This window comes from Protopterus annectens, chromosome 3.part1 (genome assembly GCF_019279795.1).
Source record: "Protopterus annectens isolate FY-2018-M chromosome 3.part1, PAN1.0, whole genome shotgun sequence".
NCBI classification, from domain to species: Eukaryota; Metazoa; Chordata; order Ceratodontiformes; family Protopteridae; genus Protopterus; species Protopterus annectens.
This window is the reverse complement of record NC_056732.1, coordinates 1,610,561,503-1,610,578,797: the sequence shown is the minus strand read 5'-3', so window position 1 is coordinate 1,610,578,797 and position 17,295 is coordinate 1,610,561,503. Positions and strand designations below refer to the sequence as shown.

The 17,295-nt window shown below is 38.9% G+C and overlaps 1 protein-coding gene across 1 annotated transcript in view; it reads left to right on the top strand.

Moving 5' to 3' along the window:
• The first annotated feature begins 5,121 nt into the window (after nucleotides 1-5,121).
• LOC122798580 (hepatocyte cell adhesion molecule-like) overlaps nucleotides 5,122-17,295 on the top strand; it is a 607,511-nt gene continuing 595,337 nt past the window's right edge. Inside the window, exon 1 of the mRNA XM_044067644.1 lies at nucleotides 5,122-5,214. Within this exon, the coding sequence (XP_043923579.1) occupies nucleotides 5,169-5,214 (46 nt within the window). The 5' untranslated portion in view covers nucleotides 5,122-5,168. The remainder of the gene's footprint in view (nucleotides 5,215-17,295) is intronic.

Below are 17,295 nucleotides of genomic sequence, written 5' to 3'. Positions count from 1 at the left end.
GTGTTAAGTATTGTGCTTTCTAGATTGTGTAATTATTGAGATAGGGGTTCTAATCTCAGAGCAGGCAACTCATCTGTTTGTGTGCGCTCATTCAACTATCAATCTGGAGACCATTTTACACCAGTATGTTATTCCACAGCTACATCAGACACGCCTGACAACATCTTTTCTGCATACAATGATGATGTCATTCCCTATAAAGTCCACTCTAACCCTGTTAAAGACAAACTTGTGTAGTGACACTAATGTTAAGGGCTGTGTTCTGTAGCTTGTGTAACTAGATAGATAGGGGCTCTAATTTCATTCTGGGAGTGTGTTTATTCAACTATCAGAGTCTACAGCTATGTAAGACACTCCTACCCAAACATTTTCTTTTCAGCATACAGTGATGATTATATCCTCTATAAAGTCCACTCTGATAATGTTAAAGATAGATGGGTGTGGTAGTACTAACATTTGATAATGTGTTCTGCATCTTCTATAACTAAATAGGTAGGGATTCTAATCACGCAGCAATTAACTTGAGTGTATATGTGTGCTATCAGTCTGGAGACAATTTTACAACAGGATGCGCATCCAAAGCTATGTCAGACACTCCCACCCAAACATCATCTTCTCAGCATATACCGATGATGTCGTCCTCTACAAAGTGCACTCTGACAGTGTCAAAAACAGGTTTGTGCAGTGGTGCTACTGTTAAGCATTGTAATCTGCAGCTTGTATATCAAAATAGGTAGGGGTTCTAAACTTACAACAATCAACTTGAGTGTATGCGTGTTTATTCAGCTATGTCAGACACTCATACCCAAACATCTTCTTCTCTGCATACACTGATGATGTCAGCCTTTATAAAGTGCACTCAGACACTACTGCAATCAGATATCTGTGTTGGTGCTAGTTGCATGTTACATGGAATACAACTTCTATAACTATAGGTGTGTTGTTCAAATCTAACCTCAATCAACTTGTGTGTGGTTGATTTTATGTTACGTTCATTGTATAATGTTTTGAATCTTTTTTCATTTGACTAATACTTAGGAGAACCTTTTACAGAGATTCCTGAATCAAACATCCTTTCTTTCCGTGACCCACATAAAATCCATTCTGCAGAACACTAAGGATGTCATCATCTCAAAGATGCATACATACACTGTGAAGCAGAGTCCTTCTATGACCCTCTACAAGCCATCTCCAGACCAGCGGAGGCGTAATTGCTAATTCTGTTATGTGGTCATGCACATGTCACATATGGAAAAAGGGAGACTGTATTAAAACAAACACATACACACATAAGCACATACCTCTACTATCTTCCATCACACAAATATAGGGACTTGTGTTTAAATGGAATAATAATGGCTAGGATTTTATGTGCTCCTGGCTGGTAATCTAGTAATTTCCTATGACCTTCTAAACATTGCAATGTCAATGTTGCTGTCATCCACATATGCTATGCTGAGGTGTGGATGTACCGTATCCCTACAATGATGTATTCCAATCTGTAATATGAGCTACCATATTAATGGCTGTTGCTGCCATTTGGCTGCATGCTCCTTCCATAACAGCTGTAATAATATGCCTTCTCAGGACTGTTGACATCGGATGATGCTGTGCATATTGTCACCTTACTAAGGCACGTGTTCTTGTACTACAGTATATCAACAGTTTACACAGTTGTCATGCAACCATCACAGTGATAGATGCAGTGTGGCACAGGTATGCATGTGTATACCTAGCATGTTATCTCACATGCAGCAATATTACGTCTTACTGATTAAAGGGGTACATACTCCTGGGTTCACCATATACTGTAATGCTGTTATATAGACAAACATATAACATGTTGGGTTTACTTGCAACCTTGGTAACTTCATTGTATGTATATATATACAGGTATTCTCCAGCACCATTGTGTGACACCAGCATTTGTGCCATTAACTGTTTGGCATGGGCCGCATCCACCTCAGTTGTCATGTGTCCACATATAATGTCAGGGACCTCACATACATATTTCTACTGATAAACATATAGGCATATGACATACTGGACTTGGTTCTCACCAACATGGGAGACTGCTGCACTATTCCCATAGTATGTTCTTCCCTGGTAAGATCAGATCATTGGTCTGTTTCATTTGAAGTTTCTATCCCACCCAACCCCTCCCCAGCCGTAATCAGGCTAAAAAACTTCTCAAAAGCTGTCTACAACCTCCTAAGGGAGGGTATCAACAGCTTCACACCCCCCCTCAGATGATGCAGACAACTATGCTGAACAGTACGCCACTGCAGTATACAAGCACCTGTACAACTGTATGGAGTCAGCCATACCCAGCAGAACTAAAAGCTGCTCCTTAAGGAAACACAAACCTGTCTTGTGTACATCTTCTATCAACAGGCTTTACAACAAAGGAAGAAACTGTTGTCCAAGGGTAAAAAGGAACAAATTCCAAATTGGAAAAACTCCCTCCTCTGTCTCAACAAACAAATTAGATCACTAGTGAAACCTCCAAAGCCAATTATGAGTTGAAACTAGCCTCCAAAACAAAGGGAAACCACAAGTCCTTCTTCAGTTACATTAGGAACCTCCATGCCAAAGTCCAAGTTTGTTCTGAACTAGTACTTAATGATACCACTTACACTGATCCTGCTGGCTGATAGATTCAGTGCAAACTTCACCCCCTTATCACCTCCCAAAGGCCCAGTCGACATCCCTGATATTTGTCCCATACCTCACATCCCTGTAGATCAAGTGTTAAAGGCCCTAGCCAAGGCAAAGAACACAACTTCCATGGGACCTGGTAGTATCACAGGCTGTATTCTGCACCATCTCCAGCAAGATCTAGCTTCGCCATTGAGCACCCTATTCAACCACAGCCTAACTACAACTTCCCTCCAGCAGAGTGGAGAACTGCCATTGTCATCCCTTTGCACAAAGGTGGTGCCACTACTGACCCGGGAAACTATTGCTCCATCAGCTTGACAAGTCTGATCTGTAATGTCTTGGAGCGTATTATTATGGATCTCATAAACAAGGACATAGGCAATCTCTAAGGACTTGACCCCACCCAATTTGGATTTGTCAGGGGCAGACCTTGCTATTGAACCTAGATGACTTCTTTGAGACTGTCACCAAGGCCCTGGATGAGGGAAAGGCAGTACGCATAGCTTACCTTGACCTGGCTAAGGCCTTTGACACAATCCCCCACTGAGGCATCATCGAACACAACTTGTTGTTAATCCCTATCTATTCAGATGGGTGGCCAACTGGCTCACAGATAGGATCCACAAGGTAAAATAAGTGCTGCCACCTACAACAGCAGACCTGTCATTAGTGGTTTCCCCAGGGATCTGTTCTAGGACCCCTACTGTATGGCATATACTTCTCAGAGGTCTGGGCAAAGACAAAGGGCCTGTGGCTGACCAGGTTTGCGGATGACTGTAAGTCGGGTGTTGTCATTGACTCCCAATTGATGTTAACATACTGCAAGAGGGTCTCACAGCTACAAATAACTGGTGCCAAAGTCATGGTCTTAAGTTAAATGCAAAAAAATGTAATATCCTACTATATGGCAAAAACACAGCCCCTACTGATTACCGCATCAACGGCAACCCCCTAAGCACACAACTTGTGGTGAGAGACCTGGGTACTCAGGTTGATAACAATCTCAGATTTGACCATCATGTGGTGGCTGTGGTCAGAAAAGTCTTTCACTTTGTTCATCTTATAAGTAAAGAGATTGCATCCAGAAAAAAGGAGGTTATTACCTCTCTGTATTCCTCCTTTATTAGACCTATGATTGAGTATAATACCCCGTTTGGTATGTACCTCTCCAAACACCTGCACCAACTGGAAAGGTCACAGAAATACCTCACAAAGAGAATCAATGGCCTCCAACATCTATTCTATGTGGACAGACTTAAATCACTTTTACTCTACTCCGTATCATACAGATTGTTCAGAGGTGATCTGTCTCACCTGCAAGGCAATATCAGACCCTGCCCTACTAGAGATGCAGCATATCCACTCATTACCCACTCAATAAGCCTAAATCTCATATGCGATATCAACAAAACCTGCTGTTGAGATAGGTTTGTTTCCCAGAGGCTGCCCTGTCTCTGGAATAGACTTCAAATACATGTCAAACAGAGTACCTCACTGGCCCTCTTCAAATGCAGTCTTGATGAGTGGATGGGAAACCATAAATTTGCTCCAGGGGTTCCATTTTTGTCCCTCATTGACAAGGGCAACAGGTGCTGACTAGATTATAGGTACATTACTACAATGCAGGCAAACATTTTTTTACCAGTAGAGACATGGTTGATCATGTTTCTATAGTATGGCATGTTTGGTTTTCTTAAGCTTTTTTATAATTTGGTACCTATGTGTAAGTGAATCATACACTTGCTTTAATAAAGTACTTTAGGTGTGCTGCTACATACAGTTAAACTGAGTAAGAGCTATAGTTGTTTTGTCATTAACTGATCACATCCTGTCACATGGACATTTTACCTATACAGTCTACATTTGATGTGGCTGACTGTGCAGATATCATTGAACAACTGGCTTACTTGAGCAAAAAGTAAAAATTTTAAATCTGCTAAGTGCATTGATTGCAAAATTAACTGAATCCCATACAGCAGGTATCTCTCCAGCTATGATGTTGTCATACTTAGGTTTATGGAAGGTTTACTGTTTGACTTATTGCTGCTTCTTTGTACATCAGGAGCACCTACGTATATGTGCTTTAAACATACTTGTATGCTTTGAAAAGATAAAATCCTGATTCTCTATAGCTGCAGTTGTCTCCTCTTTAGATTAAATTTCTCATTCAATTTTAAAACTGGGGGAAACTAATGTATGTTTTGATTATATGCTTCAGTCAAAATACTATATTTGCACAACTTAATGGAAGAAGTATTCGCAACAGTATGTTAGAAATGACTGGCACTCCATTTGCATTACTGCTTATGTAAAATGCATCACAGAACACCTGAAATAATGTGTGACTTGTTATTTCTGTGTAGGTAGTTTTGATTAACACAGGAAGCTAAGGTTTTCCTGTGTAGGTAGATTGCCACAGGAAGTTATGCATTAAGCATATCTTATTGCCAAAATACACTTAATTGCTAACACGTTTAAGCATCTGAGGATTGGTTTTGAGTGCAGACATGTCTATATGGAGCATACTGATTTTTCTACTGGTGGTTTTCGAAGGTAAGCATATTTTGCATTGAGAAGTTAACTAGCTCCTATTTTTATTCTGGATATGAGAAATCAGAGCAATCTTCAGGGTATATATGAATGCAGTAGCTAAAGTGTCTAACATGCTGAAAAAGCTAGCATTAGTAGTACTGTAATTCTGGTTACCTTGTTTTGGAAGTGTAGCAGATGCTAAAACAATTGTCTCTCAGGGCAAGAGGCTGAGCAAAGTTCACAAGACTGGCATAGCATTGCGAGTCAGTGGTTTGGCTTGAGCCCCTGTATACTGTTTTGCAGTAAGGGAAGGGGAGGAGACAGTTCACAAGACATGAATATTTGTAAGTTCCCATTATCACAGTCAACTCTCTTCATCATTTTTAACCTTTTACTTAATAAAGCAGCTGGTAATTCATTTGCAAATGTCATAGCCAGCTTTAGGCACCAGCGAACCCTGCAGTCACATGGGTGGGCCCCAACCACACCAAGTTATCTTAAATTTATATTTTATAACGTCTTTCAAACCAACAAAAGCTAGTACAGCAATCCTGTGTACTTACTAAACCAGGTGGATAGTAATAACACAACTTAGGTCTTCCTTGAAAGAAAAATAAAACTGTAATTATTTTCTCACTCATGATTTTTGTTTAGACCACTGTTGGATTAAAGGTTTGGGAAAATGCTCTAAAATGCATCCTAGAGAATCTATAATCCCTATAGGTTCTAGAAGTAATAGCTTAATTGAGTTATTTCCTAAATAGTTTTTACTGTTCTGTCATGGTCAGCAAAAGTGTGTTGAAAGAATGAAAGGAAAACTAACCCTGAACCACAATGAATTTCTTTCCTTAATCATAATTTCTGTTCAAGCCATGATTGGATGAAAAGATTGTGTAAAAAGAAAAAAAAATACAATGCACATCAGAGCATATAGAAAGTTACGGCTTCTTGAAAAAGTTGAATAGTAAGGAAGAAAAAAGTAATGTGCATGGTATGGGGACCCCAAGTTGGGAGTGGGGAAAGAAGGGAGCATTGCAGGATATGTGTGCGTGGGGTGCTGAAACAGTAGGCAGTGCCTAGGGTACGATTTCACCTAAGTCCAGCCCTGTACATAGAGTTATTGTAATGTATCATTGTTGCAACTAAATGCCAGTAACTGTGAATGTCCCTTTGTTGGATGGACCGACACAGTGTGGTATACAGGCCTGTCATAATATAAGAGTAGTGAAGCTACAGATCATTCTTTTATGTAGCACTGCTAAGTCTGTAGCATGAAATAAAAGGTTGCTTAGGAGGGACAGCAGTGATAAGGGTGTTACTTAGACTGAAAGTGCCTAAGGCCCCCCCAACTTGACACTTGTTGGGGCCCCCAAAATACTAACACCGGCCCTGACAAAAATGCATTGTGCAGTGAAAGATGGAACTAAGTTCTTTTTGGAAAAGTGTGATCACAATGCAGGGGCACACTAAGAAGGCACAAGAAATGAGTTACTTCACTGGCATTTACTAAACTAATGCATACTTTATAGAATGCTCATATTTCTATAAATCTTTTATTTTGGTTAAACTACTAGTTAAAGAAGGTCATTTGAACTGCTTGTCAAGTTAAGAAACAGCCTGTACCTAAAACACACAGGGCAGTCTTTTACTTAATCTGCTGTAACAGGACTTTTAGGGATGACTTTCAAGTCAGTCTCCAAAATGTGAAACACTAGCCCTCAAAATGCAGAACGAATTGGCAAAATGTGCAAAAATTACTAACAGCTTACTAAAAGCTTCAGCTTTTAAGCTCACAGTATGGTTACAGTTAATCTTGTACTTATAAAAAAATCTTATAGGATCATGGGATCATAGGAGATTACTAGGCTAATGGCCCTGGGACCCCTACAAGCCTAGCCAAGATTTTATCCCCAAAAAGAAACCTCAGTCAGCACCTGTCACCCCTTTCTTTGGATGAACTGACATGATTCAGTATTATTTACCATGGATATAAATTTAAAAAAAATTAATGTGTGATAAACCACTTCAGTATGAAATTGTGAGGAGCTTGGGCATTTTAAGACTCATAATGAATTAAATTTGAGATGTAGGTTATTATCTCAAAGTACCACCCTGGATACACAGTGACAACCCTACCCTCACCTGTTTCATCTCATGAATACACAGAGGAGCATTCCAATGCTGCTGGGTTGGCATGGATTGGCATAATTTTGCTTTGTTTTGTTGGTTTTGATTTCTAACTGCTGCAAAGCAAACATGTTCTCAACTGCCTAAATTAAAAAAAATTACTACTTCTACTCTGAAAAGTGGTATGCAGAGTGATGTGGCTGTGATTATGCCCCACAGTTGGGGAAGGGGCAGGTTTGAGGGTAATAGTGGCCAGTATGGATCACCACAGAATAGCGGCAAAAGATATTTTGTAGTGAATCACTGAGGATTACAGGGATCAACAGTGCTACCACATTTCTTAATTCATACATCAGTTATGGATGCTTCAGTTAATAGCCATTGCTGTTACTTGAGGCAGATGGATGCAATACACAGCTATGTGTAGGGAATACCCTCATAATGGTGTTTTGTTTGTAAGTATTGTTATCCATACGGCTGATACACTTTATTCAAGTGTATCACATTTGTCACAGTCAGCTCCCACACATCTTGTCAGTCAGCCATACAGAACTAGCCTTTGAGATGCATACCCATTAGGATTTGACAGTGCAGACTTCTCTTCAAGGGGTTCTACTAGATGCATGTATGACACATCTTTCTGCATTTCACCCAGTAAATACACAGGTCAGTGACAACATTGATGATATGGGTTTGATTCTTGCCAGTGTGGATTGTGGCTTATGTGTCATACAGACGTCTTAAATGAACAGGATTGTCCCAATTTCAACTCCAAAGTTAACACTGTTCCTCTTAACCATTCCAAAAAGTGGTCATTTTTTGAGAAGGGGAGGTGAATTTCACTTATAAAATACTGACAATCACTACAGTTGTACACATATGTTACTACAGAACATGTTAAAAAAGTTACACTCGCATATACTGTCAATGCTAAAGATTAATGTTCATAATATTTTAAAAGTGTCCACGATCATGCCTGTTTCTGTCTACATTTATCCATGAGTCTGTTGCTATGTGTCCATGACTGGTTGAAAGGTATGTGACATGTCAGTCATATTCTAGCAAGTCATTTTTTCAGATCTTCACAACATGCACATATACCATCCTTGCTAAATGTCCTCTCCAGTGAGCATGTCAGTGATGTTTATATCACAACTATTCATCTCCATTCACATGTAACCTTGTGTGACTGTCACATATATGCTGTCATGTGCGATGATATAACATACTTGCACGGGATGTGCAGATAACAGTACATACTGTGCTATCTACATAGGTAGTTATTGTAATGCTACTGATGTGTCTTGGAAGTGTACATACAGTGACATATCCTATCTTGGGGGTATTGCTATATTTACCATGCCCTGCTCCTCTTTCTTCATTCCTGTCATTCATGGCTGTGCCCATTTTCCTCAGCACATTTTCCCTGCCTAGTGTATGTTTCCTTGGATTTGCTCTTCCTGTTTAACTCCTGTTCTTCATTTAATTATTCAAATGATTTAGTGTATATTACACATTTTCTTTACATTGTTAATACTGCAGTGATTGCAGTGTTTTCACAGCAGTAGCCATTGTTGCTGCTCATGTAATCTTGTCAAGCAGGTTTGCTTGTAACCAAACTTGAGTGTTTCTTGTTTTTCTGCCTGTGCCACTCTGCACGGTTTCCTAGTGGCAGCACTGGAGCTGGCAATGAAACTGGACCTGTATATATGTAAGTCCTATGAGCAGCATTGATAACCAATTAGTGCTGCTGCTTATTGCACTGACATGAACTCCATGCAGACTTTGTGCAAGGCCTACACAGAATTTATTGAATACCCAGGTCAATGTGTGGCAGGTCTTTTCAGTGTGGAATTGTGAGCATCATAGACCTTATAAGACTCATAATTAGATATATTTGATAGGCGGCCTATTATCTGAAAGAAGTATCACCCACGGTGGCAAACCTCGTCCTCACCTGTCTCATCTCATGAACTCACACATCAACTGACATGGAGGCATATTCAAGGCTGTGGGGTTGGCATCAATTTTTTTTTTACTTTTGCTGTTTAATTGCTGCAAAGCAAACATGCTCTCAACTTTCCATAATTAACAAAAAAAAAAATGCTTCAACTCCTAAACTATCCAGAGTGAGGCACCTTCCTTCAAAATACCAGCTGAGAAATACCCCCTTTCCACATTTAGTTCCACTCATTTTAACTCACTGTATATCTTATTATGTACTGTTGTGGTTGTGAAATGAAGTAAAGCAGACATCATATTTCATACAGTCTTGCAGTGCATGGAATGCTGTAATTATGCTCCAAAGTCACTATAGAAGAGCAGCAAATTATGTTTTCTAGTGAATCACTGAGGATTACAGGAATCAATAATGATACCACACTTCTCAACCTCTTAACACAAGACATTTTGACAAAGCCCAAAATAATGGGGGGGCAAAGACCCACAGATAGTGACAGACGTTAAGTACCATAAACTTAGAAAGTTCCTAGAATAACGGGATTTGTGTTAGCATGTATTTTCTGAAGGATGTGAAGTCAGGTACTCAAATGTTTATCATTGCTTAGTGACTTTAATCCTCAGCTATGTGCCAGAAAACCACAAATTTTATGAGGACCAGAGCAAAAATATGAGGAAAAATCCAGACTTTCTGTATATCCTTTACTATCCCTGTCTTAAATGACAAAGATAGCCTTTCTTTTGATAGATTTGGAAAGAAAGTCTATTGATTCGTCACTGTTTTTTTCAAACTATTAATTGCCAGACTCTCACAAGCAATTATCTTTTTTCTATTTTTGCAAACCTGCAACAAACCTTAGCTTTACTTGTTAATTCTGACACTGCATCTTCTCTGTTAGAAATGTCAAACAATGCTTCACAAGTCACTAAGCGCTATTGATACAGTGGATGCTATGTCCAGAGCCACTGTTACTGTATTTCAAAGTAGTGCATGGAACGATTATAGAATGACCCTGATGATGTTACAACTCAGTTGCTTAATGCCCTTCTTGTCAATCTTCAGAAAAAGTATTAAAGAAACTAGAAGAATGAGATAAGCTGATGTAAAGAGTTGAATCTTTTTAGCTAGACAATAACTATAAGAAGAAATGGAAGGGAAATTCAAAAATGAAACATACATATCCTAAAGACCCGTCTTTCCAGAGAAAACCCAATGGCTATGCCTTCCCTGTCCCTCTCCCCAACTGGCCATTCTTCCCAAATTGCAGGCAATCTTTCTCAGTGCTTTTATTTCTGAAAAAAATCAAAATCACTACCTAACCCTACAAAATAAATATAGCAACAACCCACATAAATTCTGGACTGCAGTGAGCAATAATATTCTCCAACCTGGAAAAATCACCACACCGCAACCAAACATAGAAGGTACCAACAGTGACATAGCATCCAATTTCAACAACTATTTTACCTCCTCCATACTTAAACTTATAAATGACACAAACCCCACCATCCCTCCACCAACCATCAACACCAAAACAAGTAGTACCCCCTTCTCACTTAAACCAGTATCTACATCAACCATCCTACAACTACTAACCAAACTCAAACCAACCACTCTCACTGCCGACAACCTCCCAGCCGAATTCCTCCGGCGTGCATCTTGGGCCATAGCCTACCAAATCTCAATACTAATAAATTGATCCATCAATGAACACCACATTCCATCATTATGGAAAACCTCATACATCATCCTCCTCCACAAGGGCGGCTCATCCACTGATGTATCCAACTACTGCCCCATTGCAATCCTTTCACCCCTTTCAAAAATCTTAGAAAGATGTATCAGTCACCAAATCCTCTCCCACCTACTCTCTAACAACCAACTCTCCTAAACCCAATATGGATTTCAGCCTGGCCATAGCACCACCACTGCCCTCATTAGCTTTAGTAATACCATAAACACATACAGAAACCAAAGAAAACTTGTCTCTGCCACTTTCCTAGATCTATCGAAAGCATTTGACACAGTCTCCCACAATAAACTACTATCTTCCCTCTCCAAACTCAACCTTGATTATTCTGCATTACAATGGTTCAGTAGCTACCTAAGCAATCACTCTCAATCTGCTAAATGGCACAACTCCTTATCCCCCCGCTCCCAGTCAAATGTGATGTACCACAAGGTTTCATACTTGGTCCCCTCCTATTCAATATCTTTACAAACCAACTCCACCTAGTAACCACAAATGCCAAAATTATCCAATACGCAGATGACACAACCCTCATCCACTCCACACCCAACATACAACTGCTACAAACCCAAGCCCAAGAATCCTATGCTTAGCTACTATGTTTTTGAGAACAATTTTCTGCTAACAACTTGTCAAACTCTTTTTAACTATCGTTGACACTTAAAGCTATTGTTATGCAGTGTTAAACCTTGTTAACTATTTTTTTTACTTTGAATTTTCTGATAACAACTTCTCATACTCTCTAAACTATTGTTAATTATTATAACTACTGTTAGCATTGTCAAACTTTTTTAACTATTTCTTATTATATTACTCTGTAACCTGTGCAGCTTTTCTCCCCATAACCCGGCTGAAAAAGGACACCTGGTGTCCAGTCGGACAATCCTGGTAAACAAATATTAAATAAATAAAATAATAAATAAAATAAAAAAAGATAACTACAGATGTCTGGGTTTTACAAATAGTCAAGGCTGGTTACAGATTTCAGTCAGCATCCCTTCCATTTCAGTCAGGGATCCCATATTCTCCATATGATCAAATGTGCCTGTTTCTTCAATTCTGTCAGATGTGCTGTCCAAGATTGTAATGCAACCAGTGTCTCCATCAATCCAAAGGGGCCCAGTCAGGGATCCCTTATTCTCCAGGTAATCAAACGTGTCCGTTTCTTCAAGTTCTGTCAAATGTGCTGTCCCAGAGTGTAATACAACTAGTGTCTCCATCATCCCAAAGGGACAAAGGTTCTTATACTAGAACGTTTATGGTTCCTGAAAAGAAGGCAGATGGAGACCAGCTTGGACCTTTCAAAGCTAAGCACCTGCCTTTTGGTCCAGAAATTCACATACTCACTTTACAAACTAAACTTGGACTTAAAAATGGTGATTTTCACATCCTTCCCCACACACTACACAGATATTACCTAATATTCTTTGCCTTGTGACACACTTTCAGTTTGCATATCTGTCATCTGGTCTTTCCCCTGCTGCCAGAGTTTTTACAAGTGCTTATCCCCAGTGATTGCCTTTTGTAGATTTCATCGGCTCAATATTTTTCCGTATTTGGATGATGGACTAATTTAGCTGAGATGAGACAAAGACATATTAACCGCTCTTCAGTTCACCATAAAACTTTACAGCAGGCTGGAATTCAACCTAAATCTGAAAAAAATATATGCTATTTAAACCACTGTCGCAGGTTAGTGATTCTAGGGTGCCTACTAGACAGCTCCCTAGCTAATGAGTATCTCTCAAAATAAAGTATCATCTTATCAAGCTCCCTTTCTGAATTTGGCCCATCAGAGTATGTCCACTGCAAGAAAGATTCTCAAAATTCTGGGTTTCCTGATCTTCACCATCCTAACTGTTCCATTTTCTGACTACACATAATTCAGTGGTACCTCAAATCAGTTTGGATCCAGCATCTTCATATCTTGTCTTACCGGGTACCAGTGCTCAGTTTCTTCAAGAACTCCTGTGACTGGCCAGTCAAGTCTATTTAAATCTAGACCTCCTATTTTCTCCCTGTCTTTCTGCTTAGTTATAACAGATGCTTCAGACTTCACATGGGGTGGAGCAGCATTCCAAGGCATGATGGTTCAGGTCATGTGCAAACTTCATTTCAGGAACAAGCATATAGAGCTCAAAGAGATGATGGCTCTTATAAAAGCTATCAGAGCCTTACGTCAACTGTGGAACCATGGAATTTATATTATAAATAATTATATATTACTGGAAATACACAATGCCACAGTGATATGGTATATAAGCAAACAAGGGAGAACAGAGTCATATCCCCTGTAAAGCCAAGCCATGATTGCACAGGACCTAGCAATATAGAATAGATTTATGTATAGATTTCATGCATTTTGTCAGAGTAGAGTACAACAGCAGACACCTTGAACAGATCCAGGATACACCCTCATGAGTAGATGCTATGCCCAGAGATTTTCCAGGACATTGTACCTCTGTGGGGTATCCCCAAAGATCTGTTTGGCTCCCTTCTTAGTGGGCAACTAAATCAGTTCTTTTCCAGAACACCTTGCAAAATGCCTGGAAAACAGATGCATGTTCATCCCTATGGATGGGAATGTTCTGCCATACTTTCTGCCCTTTTCTCTGATACCTAAAGTTCTTCTAAAGATCAACATGGACTTGTCAAAGATGCTTCTGATAACTCCCTTTTGGCACAGACAATATTGGATCTCACTTGTCTTGCATCTTGCCAAAGACAATTTACCAAAATCTTCACAGAGTGGATCTGGCCTTCATAACTGCTGGTCAAATTGATGTCACTCCACAGTCTGGTGCCCCAATAACTGGAGTTGTGGAGCAAACAAAAAAACTTTTAAAAGCTGTAGCAAGTCACTTGCTACAAGAAGCACTTCAGTACTTACACTGACAGCAAGCAGTAACAAAATTCATTTCTGAATGTCGGTAATAAAATGAGTACTGGATTTTACAGTACTGTACTATACTGTGGGTGGCCCACAAGCCATGGCCAAACCTCTCAACATCGTTAATCTAGAATTTTGGACAAAATGCAAAAATAATGGGGGGAATGAATGTCCAAAATCATGGACATTTTTAAAATACTACTCTGATTCACTATAAAATTAATAGACTAACAGATTTTTGCATTGGCATGTATTTTCTGAACAATATAAAGAATGAAATTCTAAAATCTGGCATTGCAGTCTGAATTTATTTTTTTCCTTTGGTGTTCTCTCTTTTTTTCTTGGTCCTGGAGCTGTCAAGGTTTGCAGTTGGCAGATGCCAGTGATCAGGATGTAAAACCAGCATTTCTGAATGAAATGCTAGTATTTTAACAAATGTTGATATTGCATTTGCAGTCATGGCTGTAGCGCTGAAGTGCTTAGTATGTGCAGACTGATTGTAACAAGATTATTGTTATAGTTGGAGCACACAGCTTGCTGCAGTTTTAAGTGGAATAACCCCCCACTTTCCTTTTTTGGTCTTCAAAGTGGAGACTTTTTTAGTTACAGTTCTGGCAAGTATAGGAGTCCCCTTAGATATGACACTATATTGTGCCTAATTGGTCCAATCATTCTTAAGGTGAGCCCCGCAGACAGGACAAGGCATTCTCAATCCTTCCTAATATTCCAAATGTCCTCCTCACAGTATGGATGATGGAATTTTGAACCCACTCACGTACCTTTTCTTAAAGAAGCTAAAAAATCTGCTACTAGGAAAGTATACTTAGCAAAATGTGAAATATTTTCTAGTCGGTGCAATAAAAGATAACCAGACCCACCCCAAGTTGGGGAACCTCTGATTCTTCAGTACCTCTGTGAATTGTTCAATTCAGACAGAGGGAATACTTTTATAATAGTAAATCTTTTGCCTGTTTCTGCACACCAGCCTTTGATTACCATTTCTTCTTCTGCTTTATCTCAAGTTAAACAATTTTTGAAAGGGGTTTTGCATATTAGGAAACCTAAGTTGTACTCCCTTGGCATATTACTATTATTATTATTATTATTATTATAATTTTTGGAGAAGTTTTGTCTCTCTCCTTTTGAACCTGCAGGCAATACTTTAAAATTCTAACTTGGAAGACTTATTTGCTTATTGCTCTAACTTCAGCTAGATGGGGATCTGAATTACAGCCCCGTATGTCTATGCACCCTTTTGTGATTTTCCTCAAGCACAGGCTTAGTGTTAGAATGAACCTTTCTTTTTGCCCAAAGGTTGTCTCTGAATTTATCTTGAACCAGATCATTCATCTGTTTGCGTTTTATTGTGACAACAAATTAGGGGAGAAAACATTCTGCATACCTAACGTGTCCCTAGGCAATTGAAATTTTATGTGTACTAGACTTTTTGTGCACTTTGATCACCAAACAGAAGACAGTTTCTAAACAAAATATTTCTAGATGATTGTCTCAGGGTGTCAAATTTTTGTTACACTCTCCATGGAAAAAAGCCAGCCTCAGAAAGCAGGGGTTCACTCTACTAGAGCAGTGCCTACGTCTGAAAATTTTTGGAAAGAGGTGAACTCTAGGTCTATCCTAGAGGTGGTTGCTTGGTAATTTATGTCTACTTTTTCTATTCACTATGAGCTTTGATTTAGTCTTTAGAAGTAGATATGGATTTGCAAACACTATCTTTCAAAGGCATCTAAACTCTGATTTTTGTCCATTTACCCATTCTTCCTAAGCTGTGATATACGTATATATCTACATCTAGACTTTTGGCTTTTCCCGGTTAGGGGTCGCCACAGCAGAACTCCGGTTCACTAATGATTGGCAGTAGATTTTTACGGTGCCGAGTTGCCAGCCCGACACCCAACCTTCAAAGAAGGCACTACCATTCATGCTCGCACCTATTTGCATGTCTTTAATGTCACACAACAGCGGGGAGGACATGCAGACTCCACACAGAAGGCGCTCCAGCCGAGAATCGAATGGGAGAACCTCTTGCTGTGAGGCGACAATGCTAACCACTGCACCACTATGGCTGAAGTATAGATCTACATCTATATATATATATATATATATATATATATATATACATATACATATATATATATATATATATATATATATATATATATATATATATATATATATAGGACCCCTTCATTTGTTCGATCTTTCAAAAGTTCGAAACTCATATGGCCGACACCATATGAGCGAATATCCCGCTACAGTGTGGGACTTGGAGATTCCCCTTTCCTGCATTGTAGTGCGATCCTGGATTGAGAATATTTAAGTAGTGGGGGGTGTGGGGGGTGTGGGGGGTGCATGGGGGCTTGCCCCCCTGCATAACACAGTTTTACTGTGTTTACAGGTAGGTAAATGGTGCTATTTCAGGATATTGTTCATTCGGAATGTCGATCATATGGTGTCGGCCATGTGAAAGTTGCCATTCTGAATTATCAACATTCTGAAGTAGACCCATATATGTATATATATATATATATATATATATATATATATATATATATATATAGGTCTCCTGTTTGTCGAAAACACAGTTTATTGAGAAACAGAAGGTCAAATTCACTTAAGCAAAAGTGCACTACATCGGAAGTGCACTTTCGTGAAAGACAATTTGCCAAACACGTTACAGTGGGGATAAGGAAATATATCCTTTTCCCCACTCTAGTGCAATCTTGGAGTTAGCATATTTAAGTGGGGTGCAGGCGGGCTTGCCTCCCTGCAAAACAGTGTTTAAAGTTGTTTTTTATTTTTTTTTCCAATTCGGTGAATCGGATTTCACGAAAGTAAACTTTCACAGAAGTGGGGTTTTACTTTTCTTTTTTGAGATTTTGTAATTTCGATAAAAAAAAAGTAGACCCATATACATATATATATATATATATATATATATATATATATATATATATATATATATATATATAGATATACACACACACACATGCATATATATATATATATATATATATATATATACAGCTAACAAACTTCCAAAGCTAAGAGGAAAAACATAGAGGCAGAACTGGTATTTGAGCACTTTCATTCTTTAACGTAACAAGAACTTCTTCAGAAATTGGTTGAGTTGTTTTTATTGCATTTTTATTACTGCTACATTACCCTGATTACTGCGACATTTCCTTGGCTATTGTTGACTAGTTTTTATTAGTCATTCACATGAAACAAAGATTTTTTTTTATTGGCTGCTGGTTTTCTATATATTGAAGTATTTGTGTGGATATCTTTATTTCTGAAGAAGTTCTTACATTACAGGATGAAATCACTCAAATACCAGTTTTGCCTCTGTGTTTT